This window comes from Leptodactylus fuscus, chromosome 7 (assembly GCF_031893055.1).
Source record: "Leptodactylus fuscus isolate aLepFus1 chromosome 7, aLepFus1.hap2, whole genome shotgun sequence".
Taxonomy (NCBI): domain Eukaryota; kingdom Metazoa; phylum Chordata; class Amphibia; order Anura; family Leptodactylidae; genus Leptodactylus; species Leptodactylus fuscus.
The window spans coordinates 72,833,374-72,854,535 of NC_134271.1; the positions used below are offsets into that span (position 1 = coordinate 72,833,374).

At 40.5% G+C, this 21,162-nt stretch overlaps 1 protein-coding gene across 1 annotated transcript in view; it reads left to right on the top strand.

Annotated features, from left to right (window-relative positions):
* Positions 1-12,955, top strand: part of CDH16 (cadherin 16) — a 120,163-nt gene extending 107,208 nt beyond the window's left edge. Inside the window, exons 14-17 of the mRNA XM_075282108.1 lie at positions 4,203-4,436; positions 6,240-6,356; positions 12,315-12,431; positions 12,586-12,955. Coding sequence (XP_075138209.1) covers positions 4,203-4,436; positions 6,240-6,356; positions 12,315-12,431; positions 12,586-12,683 — 566 coding nt within the window. The 3' untranslated portion in view covers positions 12,684-12,955. The remainder of the gene's footprint in view (positions 1-4,202; positions 4,437-6,239; positions 6,357-12,314; positions 12,432-12,585) is intronic.
* Positions 12,956-21,162: the final 8,207 nt, after the last annotated feature.

Here is a 21,162-nt window from a genome sequence, read left to right on the forward strand (position 1 = left end):
AGAGGACCATTCACCAGCATCATCACTGTATACCTTAATAGGCTCCGTTTTACTGATACAGTTGTAAATTTTTCTCTAGTCCATAACATTACCAAGAAATTATTTCTCATAATTCCAGCACCCAATATGCCAATCAAGTCCAGATCTTTCTGCTCCCGTCCTAACAGTAGGGAGACTGATTAGTATATTGGGTACTGGAATTATCAGAAACAATTTCTCAGTAACTCTCCTCCCTAATCTCTAAATCCCACCTCACCTCCTGCACGCTTGACCCGATCCAGTCACATTTCATCCCCAAACTCAATAAAGTCATCACCCCAGCCCTAACCCATCTCTTCAACCTATCCCTAACCAATGGATCCTTCCCTTCAGCCTTCAAACATGCCACTGTCACTCCTATACTTAAGAAACTATACTTAAGAAACCGTCCCTCGACCCGTCCTATCCAGCCAATATCTTCCAATCTCACTGCTCCCATACACCTCAAAACTGCTTGAGCAACACATCCACTCAGAACTATCCTCCTATTTCTCATCCAGCCTGCTGTTTGACAGTCAGGCTTCAGACCCCATCACTCCACTGAAACTGCCCTAACCAAAGTCACTAATGACTTTCTAAATGCCAAAGCCAAGCATCATTACTCTGTCCTCCTCCTCCTTGACCTCTTCTCTGCCTTTGACACAGTCGACCACTCCCTTGTTAGAAACTCTCTCATCCCTTGGTATCTCAGACCTGGCCCTTTCCTGGATCTCCTCATACCTCACCGACCGCACATTCAGCGCCTACCACTTGCATAACACCTCCCCACCACGCCCTCTCACTGTAGGTGTCCCCCAAAGCTCCGTCCTAGGACCCCTTCTGTTCTCCATCTAAACCCTCGGCCTAGGCCAACTCATAGAATCTCATGGTTTTCAATACCATTGCTATGCCGATGACACCCAAATATACCACTCTAGACCAAACATTACCTCTCTGTTGGCCAGAGTTCCAGATTGTTTAGCAGCTGTAGCCTCCTTTCTCTCTTCCTGCTTTCTCAAACTCAAAATGGAGAAAACCGAGTTCATCATCTTCGCCCCACCCCGTACGGCCCCTCTACCTGACCCATCTATCAAAGTTAACAAAAATGCACTCACCCCTGTCCCACAGGTCCGATGCCTTGGGATAACCCTGGACTCCGACCTATCCTTCAAGTTTCACATTCAAACCCTCAACACTTCCTGCTGCCTCCCAACTCAAGAACATCTATCGAATCCACTCCTTTCTCACTCCAGAAACTACTAAGACTCTAGTCCATGCCTGCCTAATCTCCTGCATAGATTACTGCAACACCCTTCTCCATGGACTCCTAGCAAACACCCTCGCCATCCTGTCCACCTTAAACTGTGCTGCTCACTTAATTCACCTCACCCTCCATTCTTCAACAGTTGCTCCCCTCTGCCAATCCCTTCACTGGCTACCCATTGCCCAGCGTATTCAGTATGTTACTAACATTAACTGGATTGGGAAACAACAGCTAATAACTTTCCATGAACAATTCAACCAGTTCCATCCCACCATCAACCTGACGCTCAATTACTTCCTGGACGCAGTCATTAAGATACAGGACAACAAAATTGAGGCATCACTGTATCGGAAACCAATTGACCGCCCTACCTACCTAAAATGGGATAGCTTTTATCCGAAACACAAAGAACTCCATTGTCTACAGCCAGGCCATCAGATACCATCGCATATGCTCAAAGCCTGCAGATAGAGACAAACACCTTGGAGGCCTCAAACACATTCTTGAGGCAGGGTTACCATCCAAGAACAATTGATAACCAAATCATCAGGGCCACCAGAATACCAAGATTGGATTTATTAAAATACAATAACAAACAGGAAAACAATCTGGTGCCCCTGGTCGTCACATATAACCCACACCTGGAGACGCTGAGAGGAATCACACGCAAATTACATCCACTACTGCAAAAAGACAACTATCTAAAATCCATATTTCCAGACCCCCCTCTCCTGTGCTATAGACAGCCACCAAATCTCAGGAATATGGTTATTAGCAGCTCACTGTCACCTCCAGCTAACACAGGAACATTTCCATGTGGACAGAAAAGATGCAAAACATGCCCTCACATACTGACCACTGACAGGATAGAGATACCAAAATCTAAGAGGGAATATCAAATCCCAGGTACGTTCACCTGTAACACACCTAATATAGTGAATTTAATAATATGCACCAAATGTTCCACTGAAAATCTGTATGTTGGAGAGACAGGTCAGAAGCTCAGAATGAGAATGAACGCATATCGCTATACAAATATAGAACAAAGAATGGACCTTCCTGTGTCAAAACATTTCTGCCAAGAAGATCATAATATCACCAATGACATGAAAATTTTGGGAATTTTAAATCCAGGAAAAACAGACAGATTTATGAGTACAAGTGCATGACCTTATTTAACACTCTGGAGAATGGAATGAACCTTTCACATGGGTTCATGGCATCCTACAGAAATCACTGAACTGAGAAAACTATAAAGACACTCTGAACTGATAAGAATCTGGGAACTGTGGATTTGTTTACTTGTACATACCAATAAGCCTCTTCCCCCCTCCTAAAATTCTATCCCTGTTTGTCCTGTTGTACATAAATATGCAGCCTTCAGAAATTGTTTTTAGTTATATCTGAAGAAGAAGCCGAGTGCTTTGAAACGTTATAATCTGTCATCATTATGTGTTAGCAATTAAAAAAGGTATCAACTATTGAAGACTTTCAAGTTTTTTGTTTTTTATATTTCTTACCCAGTGGCTAACACGGTATAAAAACGACATTTTCCTTATAACGTTAACATACAAAGCCATCCACAACCTATCCCCTCCATATATCTCCAAGCTAATCTCCCGCTACCTGCCCACACGTAACCTCAGATCCTCCAAAAACCTACTACTTCGCTCTACTCTCATCCGCTCCTCACACAACCGTCTCCAAGATTTCTCCCATGCTTCCCCATACTCTGTAACTCCTTACCAAGACACATAAGACTGACCCCCACAATCACAGGCTTCAAGAAGGCCCTGAAGACTCACCTATTCAGGAAGGCCTACAACCTCCAATAACACTACTGTCACCACAACACCATCTGAACGGTCTCTACCTTCACCTTCTGTCGCTATCCTTCTTCCCTCATAGATTGTAAGCCCTCGCGGGCAGGGTCCTCTACCTCACTGTGCCAGTCGGACATTGTTAGTATTATATCTGTTTGTATATTTTGTGTACTGTATGTAAACCCACAAATGTAAAGCACCATGTAATTAATATAATAATGTAAAGCACCATGGAATTAATGGTGCTATATAAATTCATAATAATAATAATAAGAATAATAATAATAAATTAATAATAATGTTATGGACTAGTGAAAAGCAAGGATTGCTTAGGAACACTGTGGACTACAGAAAAATTCCACCTGCATTGGAATCAATGGAGCTATGACTGTTATAGGAAGCAAAGAGTTAGAATCTATTACTATGACTGATGTACAAAATGGAAAAGAAAAAGGGTCGTTTTGCATCTATAGGGCCCCAACTGTCACTAATACCACATAAATTTAAGTCTATTGAAGGATTTGTGAAATCGGATAAAAATAGGACGTCTTGTTGTTGGTTGATGGCCTATGTAACTGCCATTATTTGGCATGCAAGGAGATGGGGCAAAGATCAATAAATTACTCTGTGGTTAGATGTGATGCCATTAAAAGAAAACAACCCAAAATTTGCATAAGGAAGGTAAAGAAGGAAATATAAGCTAACGCTAGCTTCACACCTGCGTTCATCTGTCCGGTCTGAGCTTTCTGTCTTCTGCATGCCAGAAGTCGGAAAGCTCAGACCGGGTCCGGCCGTGAGCGTTTTATGCTCTCCGCCGCGAAACCGGATTTTTTTATCCAGACACAAAGTACTGCATGTCCGACTCTGTGTCCGGATTATAAAACCCGGTTTCGCGGCGGAGAGCCTAAAACGCTCACCGCCGCTCACGGCCAGACATGTTTCTCACCCATTCAAATGAATGGGTGAGAGAGACTCCTGCAGGTTTCCGTCTCCTGCCTCTGTTTTAGGCAGGAAACGGAAACCTGAACTACGGAGTTCACAACGCTGATGTGAACGAGCCCTTAAGCATTAATTTAATGGCTACTGATATTTTTCAGGTGATGGTGGTCTATCAGCTACAGCAGATGTCACAATACACATACAAGATGTCAAAAACAACATTCCCAAAAGCAACTACAACAATGAATATTTCTGCACACCAAGAAGAGAGAAGCAAAGACTTATCATTCAAGCATATGACAAAGTTGCAGCAGAAAACAGCGCCCCCTTTACATTCAGGCTTCCGCAAAATGCTACAATTCTGTGGAAGTGGAAGTTGACACCTCTAAATGGTATGTATTGGAAAATGCACCATTACTTCAGCACAGTGGTTCCCAGAATGGGATACCTGTTTGGTGTGAATTTCATTCAGGACTCCCCACTACTGTACTTAGTCTCATTTGAGGAAAACAAAAGTCAGCTATATTCGGCCCCTATTCTGCTTTTCAGCTGTATACTGCCTCTGTTCTGCTTGTTTTTCCTTTGCACACACTTGTTAAACATATTTAACTATGATACTTTCATGTACCGCCACTCACACAGATGCCTAGACACACAGATCTACTGTTTGTTCTCCCTCCACATTCAGAACCTACAACTTTTCTGTTTTCATGTTTCTTCCTTTCATACAACTTGCTACCTCCATGCACTCAGTTCTGTAGCCTTCATCTCCCACTCCACTCTTGCTTTTTCTATCCAATGCCTATGGCCCCAGACCTATTTATAATTAAGAATGAGTGAACTGGTTCATAATAAGCCAAGTTTGTAACAAATTTTCCAAAAATTTCAGGATTCACCTGAACCCATAATTGTGAGACTTGGTACCCATAAACCACTATTATACTCTGGTGTTTCTTCAGACCTTAGAGTATAATAAAAGGAGGCCCAGGGGAAGGTGAGTAAATATAACAGTCTTACTCACCTCTCTTGGGCTCCGTCACATCACCTGATGCCAGTCTCTGTCCTCTTCAGGGCCTCTTCCAGTCTTCTGAATGACGCCAGCAGCCTGAGGGGATGTTGTCATGCCAACATCATGACTTACCTTCCCTGGGCCTCCTTTATTACACTTAGGGAAGTAAGGAGAGACCACAGTATAAAAATAACACTTCCGCTTTGGTTACAAAACTGCTGGGTGAACATTGCAAATATTCATGACTTTGAGTTGTATCCTGCGAGGTTCACCCAACACTGTGATTGGAACTGTTAATTATATAATTTTTTTGCTGACCATTACCTGCAATCCATTTGCTCACAAAGCAAATTATTGGGGAAGAGATTGTGGCTTTATTTACTATCAAGTAAAATAAAACAAAAATATTGTGTGGCTTTTTAAAATGAGTCCTTATATTATTTAATAAAGGTTAAAGGGAGTCTGTCAGCAGGAAAATTTGTATCATTTGAATGACCTCGTAGAGCTTCTTGTGAACTTTCCAAAGATGCCTCTCTTATTCTGCATTGTAGCTCCATTTACATATTTCTGCAAATTAACTCAAAAGGTCTTTAGGGGTGTTTCTTCTCCTGCTGGAACTAGGTGCTGAATAACTTTCCCTAATCACCACCCAGCTCCATCCTCCATTGCTTGAGTGAGATCTGCCACTTTGTCACAACTTGTCTGTAGTTAAGGGTGGTTATCTGGAGCAGAAATTGAAGCCCCAGCATGAAGAAGAAAACCTTTTTCAGCTAATTTGCATGAGAATAAAACACTGGTTTTAATGAAATTGGAGTTGCAATACAGAATAAGAAAGACATCTTTGGAAAGTGTAGAACCAGCCCTATTATTACTTTGATACTGTTTTTAGTGCTGACAGACTCTCTTTAATCATCTTGTTCTGTGAATTTGCTTTGATTTTTAGTGGTATGTCTACAGGGAGACGCATGTCATGGTTTATACCCCTCATTTCAGTAAAGTAAATGGTTTTCAGGCTGCACAGCTTCATTTTTCCCTATGGAAATGAAAATTTTATGGTGCATGTTCTATCATATTGTATCTTGAAAGAAGTCGTTTTTCATAGGTTACAGTATGGTGAAAAATATATAAATATATATATATATCATTTTCACATTGTACTGCTCAGGTTTGTATTCTTATTTCACAGGCACCCATGCTTATCTAGCCATGGCAGTCGATTATATAGAACCTGCGGTTCATCATGTGCCGATCATCATCACTGACAATAGAACTGATCCGCAGAGTAAATCTGTACGACTGAAAGGTAAAGCCATGTAAAAAAATTATAGCAACATTAGCAACTCCAGTATAAATCACTGCAGCAACCAAAAATACGGAAAATACACTATGTGTGAACATGACCTTAAAGTCTGACAACAAACTATAGAGCGATGTTGATAAGCAGAATGGAATACATAAAGTATTTGATTTACCCATTGCATTCTTACTTAGCTTCACATGCTACAAATGAAGACATAACAGAATATGCAGGCAATGCAAATCCTTAAAAAAATGTACTTGTGTACCCCAGATTCCCTTCCTTAAAGTTGACCATAGTCTGTATATGTGGTGTGTCAGCTAAAGGGTGCTTGTCACATAGAAACATTGGCTCTCTAGCCCAATAAACATTTTTCTTGGCAAGGAAGGATTTCTGTTACTAATGACTCGTGCTGCTTGTGCCCCCAGTCAGACACATCGTTCTATTTTAAGTGTGTTTTGAGTGCTCGCTTACATTCATCTTCTGGTGAGCTACGACTGTGTACTTTGTTGGCTGGATGGTGCTGAGTGCCAGACACATACACCGCCACACATCTCACGGGACCAGAAAGGCGAAGACATGCAGAGCTAATTTTAGGGCTTTTGGAGACTAAATGGCATCAGAAGAATGGTAAATGGTATTAAAGGAAAACGTTTACCAATTTTATTTCACATCATATTACTTTTTTTTTTTTTTTTTTTTTACTTTCAGATCTTGATATATCTTAGCAGTTTCCAGAACATCATATCAGGTTTATGACTTACAGGTATATAGCCACAATTCCAGGACCAGGACTTTTGGCCTGGTAATGTCTGAATGGGTTTTCCTATTAATGTAAGAACATTACATTTTTCTTTTCAAAATGAAAGATTATTGTCTATTTTTAGAAGTAGACAAAAAGATTCCAAGTGACAAATTCAGCAATAGAGCAAAAACTGGATGTAAGAAGCTGCTTAAGAACATGTACAAGCTAAGTAAAACCCTCTAAACAAAACTCAGTGTATAGAACAAAGCAACATGGCTTGTAGGAAGGAAAAGAAAAAATTGTAAAGGAAAGAAATAGTGGAAGGGAAAAAAGAGCGAAAGGAAAACTTAAATAAGAGAATGGTGAGGTAAAAAGCGAGGGGAGATAGAAGGAGGTTTGCATGGCAGGCCATAGGCAGTTTGGAGTTGGGACACATTTTTTGCTAATGCTAGTTAGAGAGATACCAAGCTCTCTTTTGGCGAAAGCAACAGGGGCAAATGTTCTAGGTATTGAATGCCAGAAGCTTCAACAACAAGCCACCTTGTCTTCATCTGAGTACCTAAGGGGATTTTACAGCCCAAAATTGAGTTTTTATACTGTTGACCTATGCACAGGATAGGTCAACAGCATTTGATCTGTTGGGGTCGAACACCCAGACCCAAGAAACTGGTAAGAGATCACATGTGGATTTAACCTTCAAGAGCAGAAGTAAACCAATGGTATTGAGAGAGTCTCCCAGTAGAGATAACTCGGAGAGTTGCTCATATTCAAGCAAGGATAATGTTTTGTCAGGGCAGTGGCCATGCGTTGTGGCGCACAAGGGAAGGACCGATCCTCCAAAAAAGTAGGGTTGGGGCTCAACTTGCCAATGTGGTGCAATAAAGGTTATTTTACTAGGAGCCTATCCCAAAGGTGTAGGATTTGAGGCCTAAGAAAAGTGCACCTAGCGTTGAAAATCTTCCTCAGTTTGTAAGATCCAAACCTGGAATGTCACCATCCACTCACAAAAAAACCTTTCATAAAAATTGTGAGGCTGTGTTATACTCTTACTGTGACATCATCGTTTAGATACAGTCTAACTTGCTACATGAATTATGTAACATTAAAGTCCTCAGTCCATGACAACACTATCCAGAGATAAATCTACTATGCACATTGTAACTTCTAGACAGGAGTCCTGTAACCCTCTTGTGAGCAGTCAGCTTACTTCTACTTAGTTCCTTACTTCTACTTAATTCCTTACTTCTACTTGGTTCCTTAATACCGTGTTTCTCTGAAAATAAGACAGGGTTTTATATTATTTTTCTTCCAAAAAAGGGCTAGGACTTATTTTCGGGGTAGATCTTATTTTTTTCCTTGAACAACAATCACACATTTGATCGCTTTCTATTTCAATTTTTATCACAGTTGAAACAGCGAAAAAACGGCAGTTTGGCACTTTTAATATTTTTTCTCGACATTTACCATAGAGGACAAATAATTTTTAAATTTAATATGGTTTGTTTTTTGGTTTGTTTTTACTATTAACCCCCCCCCCCCCCCCCCCGGAGGCTTAAACCTGCAATCATCCCATAGTATTGTAGCCTATGGGAGATTATCTACATTGCTATTGAGGTTGTCATAGACCAGCCTCAATAGAAATATTTCTATGACAGGCCTGGGAGCCTTCTTAAGGCTCCCAGCTGTCAAAGGAACAGGTCAGCTCTCGCGATCTCACCGCACTGGAGCCAGCTTGCAACGTGAAAGGTATGGGCCACTGAGGACTTATTTTCAGGGTAGGGTTTATTTTTGGAGAAACACAGGTAGAAACTTATTTATATCCTTGCCCCATAAGAGTGAACAGTTTTAGCAATCAGTCATAAATATAGGCATGGAAAACTGTCATCTAATGATAAGCACATCATGCTTCAGAGTCTCTTCTAAGGTGATCACAAAAGAAACCCTTATTGAATTACAGCTGTCTTATATGGTCTCCAGAATAAGTTATCTTACATAATTGGACCTCCCCATAGAGGGATACATAACCACTGTAAGTTAGGTTTACATCTGTGTCAGAGATCTCTGCTGATTTCAGTATAAAAACAGGGGAAACCCAACGGACACCTGGCAGTTTCCATTGTGGTTTAGGGGTGTGTGGGTACTGCTGTTTTAGTGGACGGACTCTCCATCTTTCAGACCCGAATGGCAGAGAGCCCAGCACTAGTGTGAACCTTGCCTTAATTTAACATCCCCTTTATAAAGTAGGTGATGATAGACATAGAATAAGTGCAGAATTGTCCCCTTGACCTAACAATCTAAGCAATGAACACCATAGCTTACAGTACAAGATAATTCTACAGATTTAGTTCTGGTTATAAGGATGCATCAGGATCAGCCAGTAACTGTGAATGGTCAAGCATTTTAATTTTCATGTGATTCAGAATGAAACATCCTTTTGTATGACATAAATTATACTCTGCTCAGCTGCCATAGCAACTGATGTTTAATTATTATATTCAGTCTTCTTATAACTAAATCGAGACTTGAGTGATACATATATAAAATGGACACATCTAGGAACAATATAACATTAATTTTCTAAGGAAACTTCCCCACTAGCGGGTACCGTTCTTTTGTAGGAATACTGTCCGTATCTATATCACTTCTATTCATTTTAAAATGAATGTTAGTTTCTATTTCCTTTAAAAGAGATCAGACTTGTAGCAGCATGCTTTATATACACTGCAGAATAACACAAGTTACACCCCGATTATTATTCCCCATGTAAAGGGCAAGTATAATGATATAATAAGTAAGTTCTCATCAGCGCTGCCATTTCTTTATTACAAAGACCACAGTTAATTTTCTATAATTCCTTGACATTTAGCACTGCCTGGCTGGGAAATGTTATAATGCTTGTCAAGCAGAGAAAAATCACAATAACAAAGCTTCATTTCTTCCTTGGCAGCAACTATAATCCTCCTGGTAACTGAATGATGGTGTTTTAACAACTTGTAAAATGAAGTCAGCCCCACAAAGTCACCAGGCTATTCCTGGCTGATTCTCATTTGGGTCTGTTTTAGTCTGCCACCTGCTGGTCGAGTCTGTATTAGGGCCCATGCACATGGAGTTAATGCGAGTGCATTTTAGCATAATACATGTGTATAGAATACACATGTTAAAATAACACTCCCATTGACTTCAATGAAATTTTTTACACGTGTAAAAATGTGTTGCGTTTTTACATGTGTAAAAAATTTCATTGGAGTCAATGGGAGTGTTATTTTAAAGAGGACCTTTCATGGTTTGTGGCACAGGCAGTTCTATATACTGCTGGAAAGCAGACAGTGCGCTGAATTCAGCGCACTGTCAGCTTTCCCGATCTGTGCCCCGGTTAAAGAACTATCTGTTCCAGTACCGTAGCTCTTTACAGTCAGATGGGCGTTTCTGACAGTCAGGTATGTCCTTCTTCACAGCAGCTCCTATCGCGCTGTACAGTGTGAGTGGGGAGGGGGGCGTATTATCAGGAGGGGAGGGGGCGTTCCTCCCCGCTCACACTGTACAGCACAATAAGCACTGCTTTGAAGAAAGATGTACCTGACTGACTGTCAGGAACGCCCTTCTGACTGTAAAGAGCTACGGTACCGGCACCGATAGAGCTTTACCCAGGGCACAGATCAGGAAAGCCGAATTCAGCGCACTGTCAGCTTTCCAGCAGTATATAGAACTGCCTGTGCCCCAAACCATGAAAGGTCCTCTTTAACATGTGCATTCTATACACGTGTATTATGTTAAAATGCGCTCACGTTAACTCCTTCTGCTCGGGCCCTTACCCTGTTGTTGCTGTTACCTCTTCAAAAATTTAATGATCAGCGTAACAACTTGCAAGTTGCAAGCAAAGCTTTGAGGCTAAATGGAAAAGTCTTCTTCACATCAGCTGTTTCTGTATACCAGAGTATGACAGCACAATTAATAGTTCTCTTGGTGGCGACAATGTGAACATAAAAAACTAAATAATGTATGTCTGTATAACAGAGAGGTCAGTGGTTTATTGTTCTGCACCCCAAGTGTTGGTCAACTAAGGGTCTCTATAAACAGACTTTGATAACCTGACTCGCTTATTAGAGCTCTAGTAAAGCCAATTGTCGGGATCACTTGTTCCTGACAATCGGCTTAACTAGAGGTGCTGACAGTCACCAGGTAAACAAACATTTGCTCATTGATCAGGTGATCGGCTGACTTCAGCAGAAAAAGAAAGTCATTGTCTGTCAGAAGCACCTCAAGTCTTATACTTGTATTACCTTTCCAGATAAAATTTACTTTAAGAGCTTATAATACATTGTACTGTTTGTGTCATGGTCTCCTCTTCTCGACATCAACAGACTAGATGTAGCATTGTGTGTTAACCACACAGACTCAATTTTCCTTATATAAGAACACATGTATGTAACAGCTAGCTTCTCAGAGGGAAGATCATTTAGTTCCAAGAAGAAGTAGCATTCCTGCTGCTCAGCTTCAAGTCCCGGGGGGATGCCAGCCTATGCCCTATCAAAAACAGTCAATCCTTTCATTGAAGCCGCTCCACACTCTCTATTAAGTTTGATTATGAAATAATTTTGAGAAAAACTGAAAGGGCTGCAAATGTGGACAAATAGCGCTCATCATTATGTTCTGAGCGAGTGACTCAGCTCATATCCCAGAGCTCTTTGTAAGGTGTTGTAATTGTTATATGCAATCATTAGGCTGAAAAGCTGTTTATTTTGCCCCCACATGGGTTTAGAAGATCTATGAAACATATTACAGCTAACACAAGGACATTAGCAGGGTGTCAAAATGTGGATGACACATATTTACCCATTACATCCTACACAAGTTCCATATTCTTCTTTATCCTCTAATATTTCTTAGTGAAGTTAAAATTTCCAGTTTAAAGGCAAATCCCATCCCCACTATGCGGAAAAATATGCACAGCGGACATGCCGTGGTTTCCAAAACCGTCACGGGTTTGGAAATCATAGCATGTCAATTATACCTATGGAAACACCGGCTGGTGGAAACCTCTTCAGACTTTCTGTGAAAACACGGTTTTTCCCACAGTGCTTTTTTACTGCAGCCCGCTACATGGGGCCTTAGCCCTCAGGGGTTGTGAAATAACACATCCTCCATAGCGACCAGTCTACCTCACATTACTCAGGACCGCATTATACATATGTGAATAACGATCTCCTTTTACTCCTCAGTCAAAGTATGTCGCTGTAGTACCAGAGGTTTCTGCAGGATAGACGTGGGCAGGATGGAGGGAATACCCACACTCTCATCAGCTCTTGGCATCACATTGGGCACTTTGGCAGCTATAGGTAAGTATGTTATGTGAGGCCTCATAAACTTCCCATCAATAAGCACTAAACTTATGCTATTGTTATTCTATGCACAAATCATCAAGCATTACAGTAGTGTTCAGACCAGGAAACCCTTATTAAGGATATTTCTGTATCTATTGCTATTTTAAAGGAATTATTCTTATCGTGATCTTCTGTCACTTGGCCCATTCACCACCAATTAAGAAGAAAAATACCCCGGACACCATTCCATTGCAGAGTACGGCTTGAATGAGCAGCTGTTGTATGGAGCATATGGACATCATTTTCTAGCAATGAACCAGTATCAGTTGGTCCTTTCTACCTTTTATTATTATGTTAGCCTTCTTTTTTCTTATTCCTGTATATGGTTTCTGGTATATACTATTTCTTATGCATGTTTAGGTGTCTCTAGTTCTCTGTGAAAATGCTACAAATGATTCCAGTATATATATCTAATATATTGCATACATTAGGTTTATATTAGGCTTAGCGGCCAATATCGAAGTTTAAGAGATTTTATTAAAGCAGTCCAACAAATAATTGCAAACGTATATGGTGGGATTATTGGCTCTCCTAAAAATAAAGTGCTCACAGAAGGTCCTGCTAAGTTTTCCATGAATTTTTGCTAGAATCAGGACATTTTTCTACCACGAATATGTAAATTGTCAACTACTATCATCCAGAATGCACAAGCTGCAGATTTTATTATAAATGTTTCTGCAACTATCCAATTCATCTGATTTGAGGATTGCAGAAATCCATGCGCTTGCTGCCATAATAACTCATTCATATGAATGCAATGCTTCCCAATTGTGTTCATTTTTGAATTTTTCCAAAAGTTTGTGATTTAATGCGAATCCAAAACTTATTGGGTTCTCTACCCACAAAACACTACTATACTTGGGGATCTCTTAAATCCCAAATTATAAGTAGAGACCCTGGCGAGGTGTGGAGACATAATAAACACGTAAATTCACTTTCCCTCTCTTTTGGTCTCCCTTCAGGTGTCCAGTTCTCCTTGGTGACATCATAGGCCCTGGGGGACTACTGAAGTCTGTGATTGGGCATTAGCAGTCATGTGAGGAGCATATTCCCAGGGCAACTACATATTACACTCTGGGGTCTAAAGAGACCCCAGCAGCGCCGCACCTCCCATGAGGCAACCTGAAGCGACTGCTTCAGGCAGCGCTATGCCAGGGCCCCGGGGAGGACGGCATTTTTGCTTACCTAAGCCAGTCCAGGACAAGCTATCCTGGACTGGCTTAGCGTCACCGTGAGCGAGCGGTGGATTGGGGAGGCCGCTGGAGCAGCGCTGCTCCAGCGGCCTCCCCTCACGCTCAGGCAGAGAGCAGGTCCTCTACCTGCCTGCTCTCTGCCTGCTAACACTGCTCTGCCACGCCTCCTTCGCTCCGCCCCACCCCCCTTCGCTCTGCCCCGCCACGCCCCGTCCGCTCCGTCTCCTCCTCCCGGGGTGGAAGGGGGGCGGCTTTCTGTCGTCCGCTTCGGGCGGCGAAAAAGGCAGATTCACTCCTGGACCCCAGGGTAAAATAATTGCACTTTTGATTTGGGATAACAGGCAGGCGAACCTTGTGAATATTCATGAAACAAATCTCACAAGAATCATCCATCTCTAGTCCTATTCTGTTACTAATAGGTGGAGGGAACCTGTGCAAGACATTCCTAGCAAACAGCATGACCAGACTTTTCCGACTTATGCGCCAAAATCCGATACCATAATACTGTACCCTTTTATTGTATGTATACATATTTGGCTGATGTTACATATTCATTAAAAGGTTTACAAGCTATTGATCTCAGTTATCCTTTATCCAAAGCATCTATTTTCTATATAGACAGTTCCAGATTTTTGGTTATTGGTCAAACTATCTGTGTGTCTCTGAGCAGTTTTGCTGTACATCTCTACAGGCCTTTTATCATCCATATGAATGATGTCATAATGTATGAAACACCCTGGAGACAATTTCTTTGAAATCATCGTGATTCAAGTCGCTGCAAAGAATGACCAGTGTCAAAAAGGCTACGCATATCTAACTATATACTCCACAGCGCTCAGCCCGGAGGACAGCAGTTCATCAAAATCACTGTTTTAATAATTAGTTTTACAAAGAAATCTATTTATATGTTTCCATTTTCTGAAACATAAGAATCTCATTTTCTCCTTTAAATAAGGGAAATCTCATCTGCAGTCACCAATCTGGCTGACAACTGATCAAATATACCACAGAAAAACCCTACGTTGCTTTTCCATTTTGCTTTTAAGGAAGTTTCCACTTCTTAAATGCTCCGACAGTGCGGTGCTTTGCAAAGACATTTGTCTGTGTTTAAGTCAGTCCAGAAACGTCTGTTTATCCTAAGCCACCCAGTCAGCCTCTTGATAAGTAGATAACTAACGCTGTGTTTTACTGTACAGGACAGGGCGAAAGATGGGCAGAGCACTGTATATTCATCTCTACTTACAGATGCAAAGAATGAACACATATAGAAAAGGGGCTTTATACAGAAAGTCATCCATTCATTTTATCTTCATTTCATCTTCAGTTTATAAAAGGTTCATTTATATTCAATAGGTAACATAACAGTAAGATTGTCCGTGTATAACCTGGACACCTTCTGTAATTATATATGGTCATCTTGTATAAGTTATACATATACCTATATATAGTGATAAGGACCGTGCTGATATAACCAGGACTCCTTTCAGAATACAATTACATATTTACGTCAGTTATAAATTACATATCTTCTTGTACATAGTAATATGTATGCATGCTGGTGTATCCTGGATCTTTTCTGGTATATAATTATTAGAGATGAGCAAATCAAATCAAGATGAGCAAAGCTGACGAAGCGGAATTCAATTTGAATTTCAGGAAATATTTTATTTCATCGAGTCCGGATTTCCTCATATTATTATTATTATTATTATTATTATTATTTATTTATTTATATAGCACCATTAATTCCATGGTGCTTTACATTTGGGGGTTACATACAGTACACAGAATATACAGGTAGATATAATACTAACAATGACTGACTGGCACAGTGGGGTAGAGGGCCCTGGCCGCGAGGGCTTACAATCTATGAGGGAAGGGGGTAGAGACAGAAGGAGAGGGGGAGACTGTACAGATGGTGGTGCGGTGATAGTGTTATTGGAGGTTGTATGCCTTCGTGAATAGATGAGTCTTCAGCACCTTCTTGAATCCTGTGATTGTGGGGGTCCTTCTTATATGTCGTGGTAAGGTGTTCCAGAGTATAGAGGATGCACGAGAGAAATCCATACTTTGTGGTAACTAATCAAATTTTTTCATAAAGTGGACATGGGGCAAGGAACTTTGTGAACGTGGGATCAATCACAATGCCATGTGTGCAGCCAATCAGCAGCCAGCACTGTGATGTCACAGCCCTTTAACCCCTTTATGAACGCCCATGACAACTAACACCCTGCTCATTAACCCCTGGTCAGAGCACGGCTCTGATGGGGGTCTTAACCCCTTGAATGCCACGGTTTAGTAAGAAATCTCTAAAAACCACTGCAAGAGACAGTGTTCTACACCACTATATATGCCACCTGATATATGTTACACATCATCCTTATACATAGTCATTAGCGATGAGCAAACCGGTTTGGTAAAGTACTGGTGTTTGTACCCATACATTATTATTGTAATCAGTCACACTCACCTGCCCTTGCCATTCTTGGGCTCCCCTGCAATATTTGTTGCTATTTTGAAGGTATCTTTGATCCTCTTCCAGTCTCCTGGGTGACGTCAAAAGCCTTGGGGAACCATTGAGATCTGTGACTGAAACACCCCAAGGGCCAAATCATAGGCATGAGTATCACCCAGGAGGCAGGAAGAGGGCAAAAGACCCTTGAAGAGGGATCCCAGGAGAGATGAGAGAAGATAACTATGACTGTCTAACATGTTTCTACTTCTCTCATGGACCTACACATATACTCTGAGATCTGAAAAGACCCCAGGATATAATAATAGCACTTGAAAACTAAACTGGTGGGTGAACATCACAAATATTTGCAAAACGCTAAGTTTGCCCATTTGTAATAGTAAGATGGATAATCTAGTATAAGTAGCATCTTCTGATTAAAAAAATACAGCGGACATAAATTATAAATCTTCTTACATATTGTGATGTAGACCATGTGTCAAATACAGACCATGGTGACATAACTTGAGCATCTTCTGAAATTCTAACTAATGGCTATAGATCAGCAAAAAAGTTTGCATAGATTTAGGCAGAAAGCACTGGTAAATATATTGATAAATAGGACACTCATACCTTATGTCAAATTCATGAAGCATGACCTATTTCTAAATGATTTCCAGTGCTTTTCCACAAACTGGAATTGATGTAATACACCAGCAGATTCATCAACAAGAACTATTATGATGAATCTATTATATGCTGCACTTGGAGAAAGACTGGCACATCACTATTGCTGTACCAATCTTGATAAACCATCCCACAGGGTGTGACATACTAGAGTGAACAGTATTTTCCATTCTATATTGTGCCGCCATTTATTATTACAAATAACACTCTCAATTCAAGAGATCATAAATCTCCACTCTTTATTTAAGGGCCCCCAGCATAACATGTGACTTAGTCATATATTGCTAATTTTCAGCACTTGTTAATATTAGACGCCAGAGAGTAAATGAAGAACGGGACATAGTAAAATGTCATTTATTAGAGGACTAAACAGATGCAATGGAAGAATGTGATCTATGAACTTTACTGTAGTGGAAAAAAGGATTTCTGCTCACAACAAATGAGAAGCATACATTATATTCACCCTGCATAGCAAAAAAACACCTTTGATTTAGAGCAGACAAAAATTCTAAAATGTAAATTCTATGTAGGAATTAAATCTATAAATAATGTATTGCACATGTGTTTACTTAAATAAATCATATCTGTCAAACATTATGCCCTATGTAGGCTCCAAAGTCTTAAAAAGTTTAGTCAACTGAAAAGAAGCACTAAAGTCAGGACAAGGCATTACCAGTTATAGCTCTTGTAGGATTTATGTCTCACGATCACCCAGAAGCTCCTCCTCTTCCTCTAATGGTCCCCCATCTTGAATGAAACACATCACATAGTAATAAACCTGACCTGGTACCAGGAACCAATTGTCTATTTGTCCATGAAGATGCGTCAGACTGACCTGAGGCTACTTGGTTACCTGCAATTTTTCAAGACGTTATATAATAATGTTGAGAAGTGTAGCTGAAAGTAGATAACTTCTTCTCTAATTTTACAAATCATTTTTGCTTGTTACTTAAAGGTATATTCACGGGTATATTTCTCCAACAAATTTGCTGCATAAGAATATATCCTAAGACATAATCACGGAAAAGTCTAAAGGTCTAAATTCTAAAGCTTGGACTCATGGGGGATCCTCCACTTCTCTAGTGGACCACCTTGGTTCTGGTTATCCCATTTTAGACACTACTGTCCCACAGAATCCTAATATGTGCTAATACTAAGAAAAGAGACCATTTTGATTTTTACAATTAAATATCTTAAAAGTGACTTTAAGAAGAAAAAGAACACAATATTTTTGTTCCTAAGATCTGTACTGTACATTTCTTTCCTAGGAGAGGATTTCCTAATCCTGTCAAGAAAGCTGCAGGAAAACAGCGTCCTCCTCCTTTCTAATCTTTCGCGAGTAATTAAAAAACATGGGCTGACAAAGCAACCAAATTTCTAATTAAAGTCGTGTAATTCAGATGCTGTCGTCACTCCCACTCATTCCCATTCCTGCGCTGTCTGGCACTACAGTCATTAGTGTACGAGTACAAAATGTCAGCACTGCATTCTGGGACAAATATTCTTCCGACCTATATGTATATAACTTATCATCTCTCCAACACTAACTTCTTTTCTCAAAAGTTTTCACGCTGTACTTGGAGACTTTGACTAACCAATCAGATTGCTTATTCATCAATGTTTGATTGCTTACTAAATGTTAATTCCTACTGTAGTTACGACTAGATACCGGCATAAACATGGCGCATTTTTAGTTCATTTTGATTCATCTAGTCTATGGTGAAATGTTTCATGTTGCTAAATGTGATTGTGGATTTTCAGATAAAGGAGGCAAGCAAAGGCTGAGGTCCCATGTTGTGGAAATGCAGCTTTTTTGTTGCAGCTTTTTGCTGCGTTCTTTTGAGCCAAAGCGAAGTGTGGTTACAAAATAAATAGGAAGCTCTTATACTTCTATCTCCTACTTAATCCATACTGGACATTGGTTAAAAAAGAACAAAAGAGTATAATCTGCAACAAAAAAAGTTGCGTTTCTGCAACATAGGGCCTCAGCCTAAGGTTGTGGAAATCCCATCCACTTTGCTGTAACAGTAGAATACCAATTTTTTTCTACTGCATTTCCACTGTGTGCAAACCGCGTTGTTTTAAAAATGAAAACTGTGCTGTGATTGGTTGCTATGGGCAACTAAAACAGTTTTTCACTGCAATAGATTTCATAAATCTGCCCAAATGTTTTCTAAAAACAACTGTGTGATGGCTATTATAAAAACGGCCATTACATAGCTGTTTTTGACCGTTGTGTGAGCATAGCCTAACAGAGCGGGCACAATACTGAGTTCTTAGATATTTTTGCCATTGCATACTAAGCCACGTATACTGCAATAAAGAAGCAGTTAACTGCATGTTTTTCTCTCCCTAAAAAAGTCCCACTCCATTGTATTTGTATTTTATAATTTTTATGATTTTAGTGTATTTTGGCCTTTGAACCAATGCAGAGCCTACTGAATGTATCTGTAATAGTGCACCATCTGGCATTGAGCTCAGACATAGGATTGTAATAGATTATATTTCAGACAGATTATGTATACTTGGCTCCATTACCAATGTAGCAGCCTCTGTTGCTAATGGCAATGATTGACAATGTTAAGATAATTAAACTCAACATCTGCACGCAATCTGATTGCAATCGGTACGTCCAATAGAATCATTCCTAGCCAAAAGTAGGTCAGTAATGCCAAGGTCTGTTTCTATTGACTAGCTGTCCTGTGCAGCTAGCCATGCAAATGTGATGTTCTGATTTAACAACATCTGTCAATATCAATCAATGGAGAAAATGTGACCATGTTCCTACTATACCTATATAGAGTTTGAGTTTTTTACAATTTTAAGTGAATAAAGCTTAATCGTTGTTTTCAAAATGTGTCATTTTTAATATAATTTGTATGTCAATGTCCCACAAGCTTACAATATTTCACACAGCTATGGGAAATAGCATCTAAGGTAACCCAAACATCTTCACCAGAGCGCACCACAAAACCAGTGGTCTAGAGCTGGATTTGTACCCAGGTTATTGCCCCAGACACTTAATGTAAGAAATAGATGCTCTTCAAATTGTAGTCAAGCTAGGACTCCAGGACCCACAGCAAAGCTAACAGGGCAGGTCAAAACTGGAGAGCAGAATCAAAGGAATAAACATATTCAAGTCAAGGTCAGTCTGAAAGAGTCCAAGCCAAATTCAATAAGCAAGTGTATATCTAATAAAACAAGCCAAGAACAGGAGTACAGTAATCCATCAGATATAATCAGTGAATAGGAACCTAACTAGTCAAAATTAACTAATAGTAGGATGCTGGGAGTTAAGAACAGACTTTAAATATCCATCCACAGCTGCTGATTGGTTCAGCATCTCAGAGCTCTGATTAACGACAGAAAGATTCACGTTTTGGCAAAGCAACCTTAAGGCAGTAGCAGTGAGCAGGGATGCCATGGGAATACACACTGAAATTCCTAACTAGAGATGAGCGAACACTAAAATGACCGAGGTTCGAAATCCGATTCGAACAGCCGCACACTGTTCGACTGTTCAAATGGATTTCGAACCCCATTATAGTCTATGGGGGGAAATGCTCGTTTCAGGGGTACGCAAAATTCGATAAAATTATACTTACCAAGTCCACAAGTGACGGTCGGGCTGGATTCTCCTTGAAGTCTTCTCCCGGCGCAGCGCCCCTGCGGCCTCTTCTGGCTGGAATTCACTCTGCCAAGGAATCGGGGCCTAGGCAGAGCTGACTCCGCATGCGCGGTCGGCTCTACCGGCCCGACGCCTGAGCAGAGCCGACTGCGCATGCGAGGGCATGCCCGCGCATGCGCAGTCGGCTCTGCATAGGCCGGATGCCTAGGCAGAGTGAATTCCAGCCGGAAGACGCCACGAGGACGCTGCACGGAGAAGACTTCTAAAGGTAAGAGAAGAACCAGCGTTGATTGGCAGAATGTATAGCATTCTGCCAATCATTGCTGGTTCTGCATCGAACCTTAAACTTTGAACAGCTAGTAGTGTTCGATCGAGTACGAGTATTTCGAATACCGTAGTATTTGATCGAACACCTACTCGATCGAACACTACTCGCTCATCTCTATTCCTAACACATGATTTGTTCATGAATTTCCCCACTGTGTTTTGGATTTTTGAAGTCAGTGAAAAACAGAACTTTTTTTCTTTTCACAAAATTGCCATACTTTGTTTAGAATCCATGGAAACGGTCACCCATGTGCTGTTTCCATACACTGTAATGTCAGCAAAACTGATAAAAATAAAGCAAGTCTCCGTTTGTCTGCCAAAAAAAAATCAATGTCTCAAATGCTTATTTAAAATCAATAGGATTGTGTTTTATCTGAGAAGACCATCAGAAATGGAACG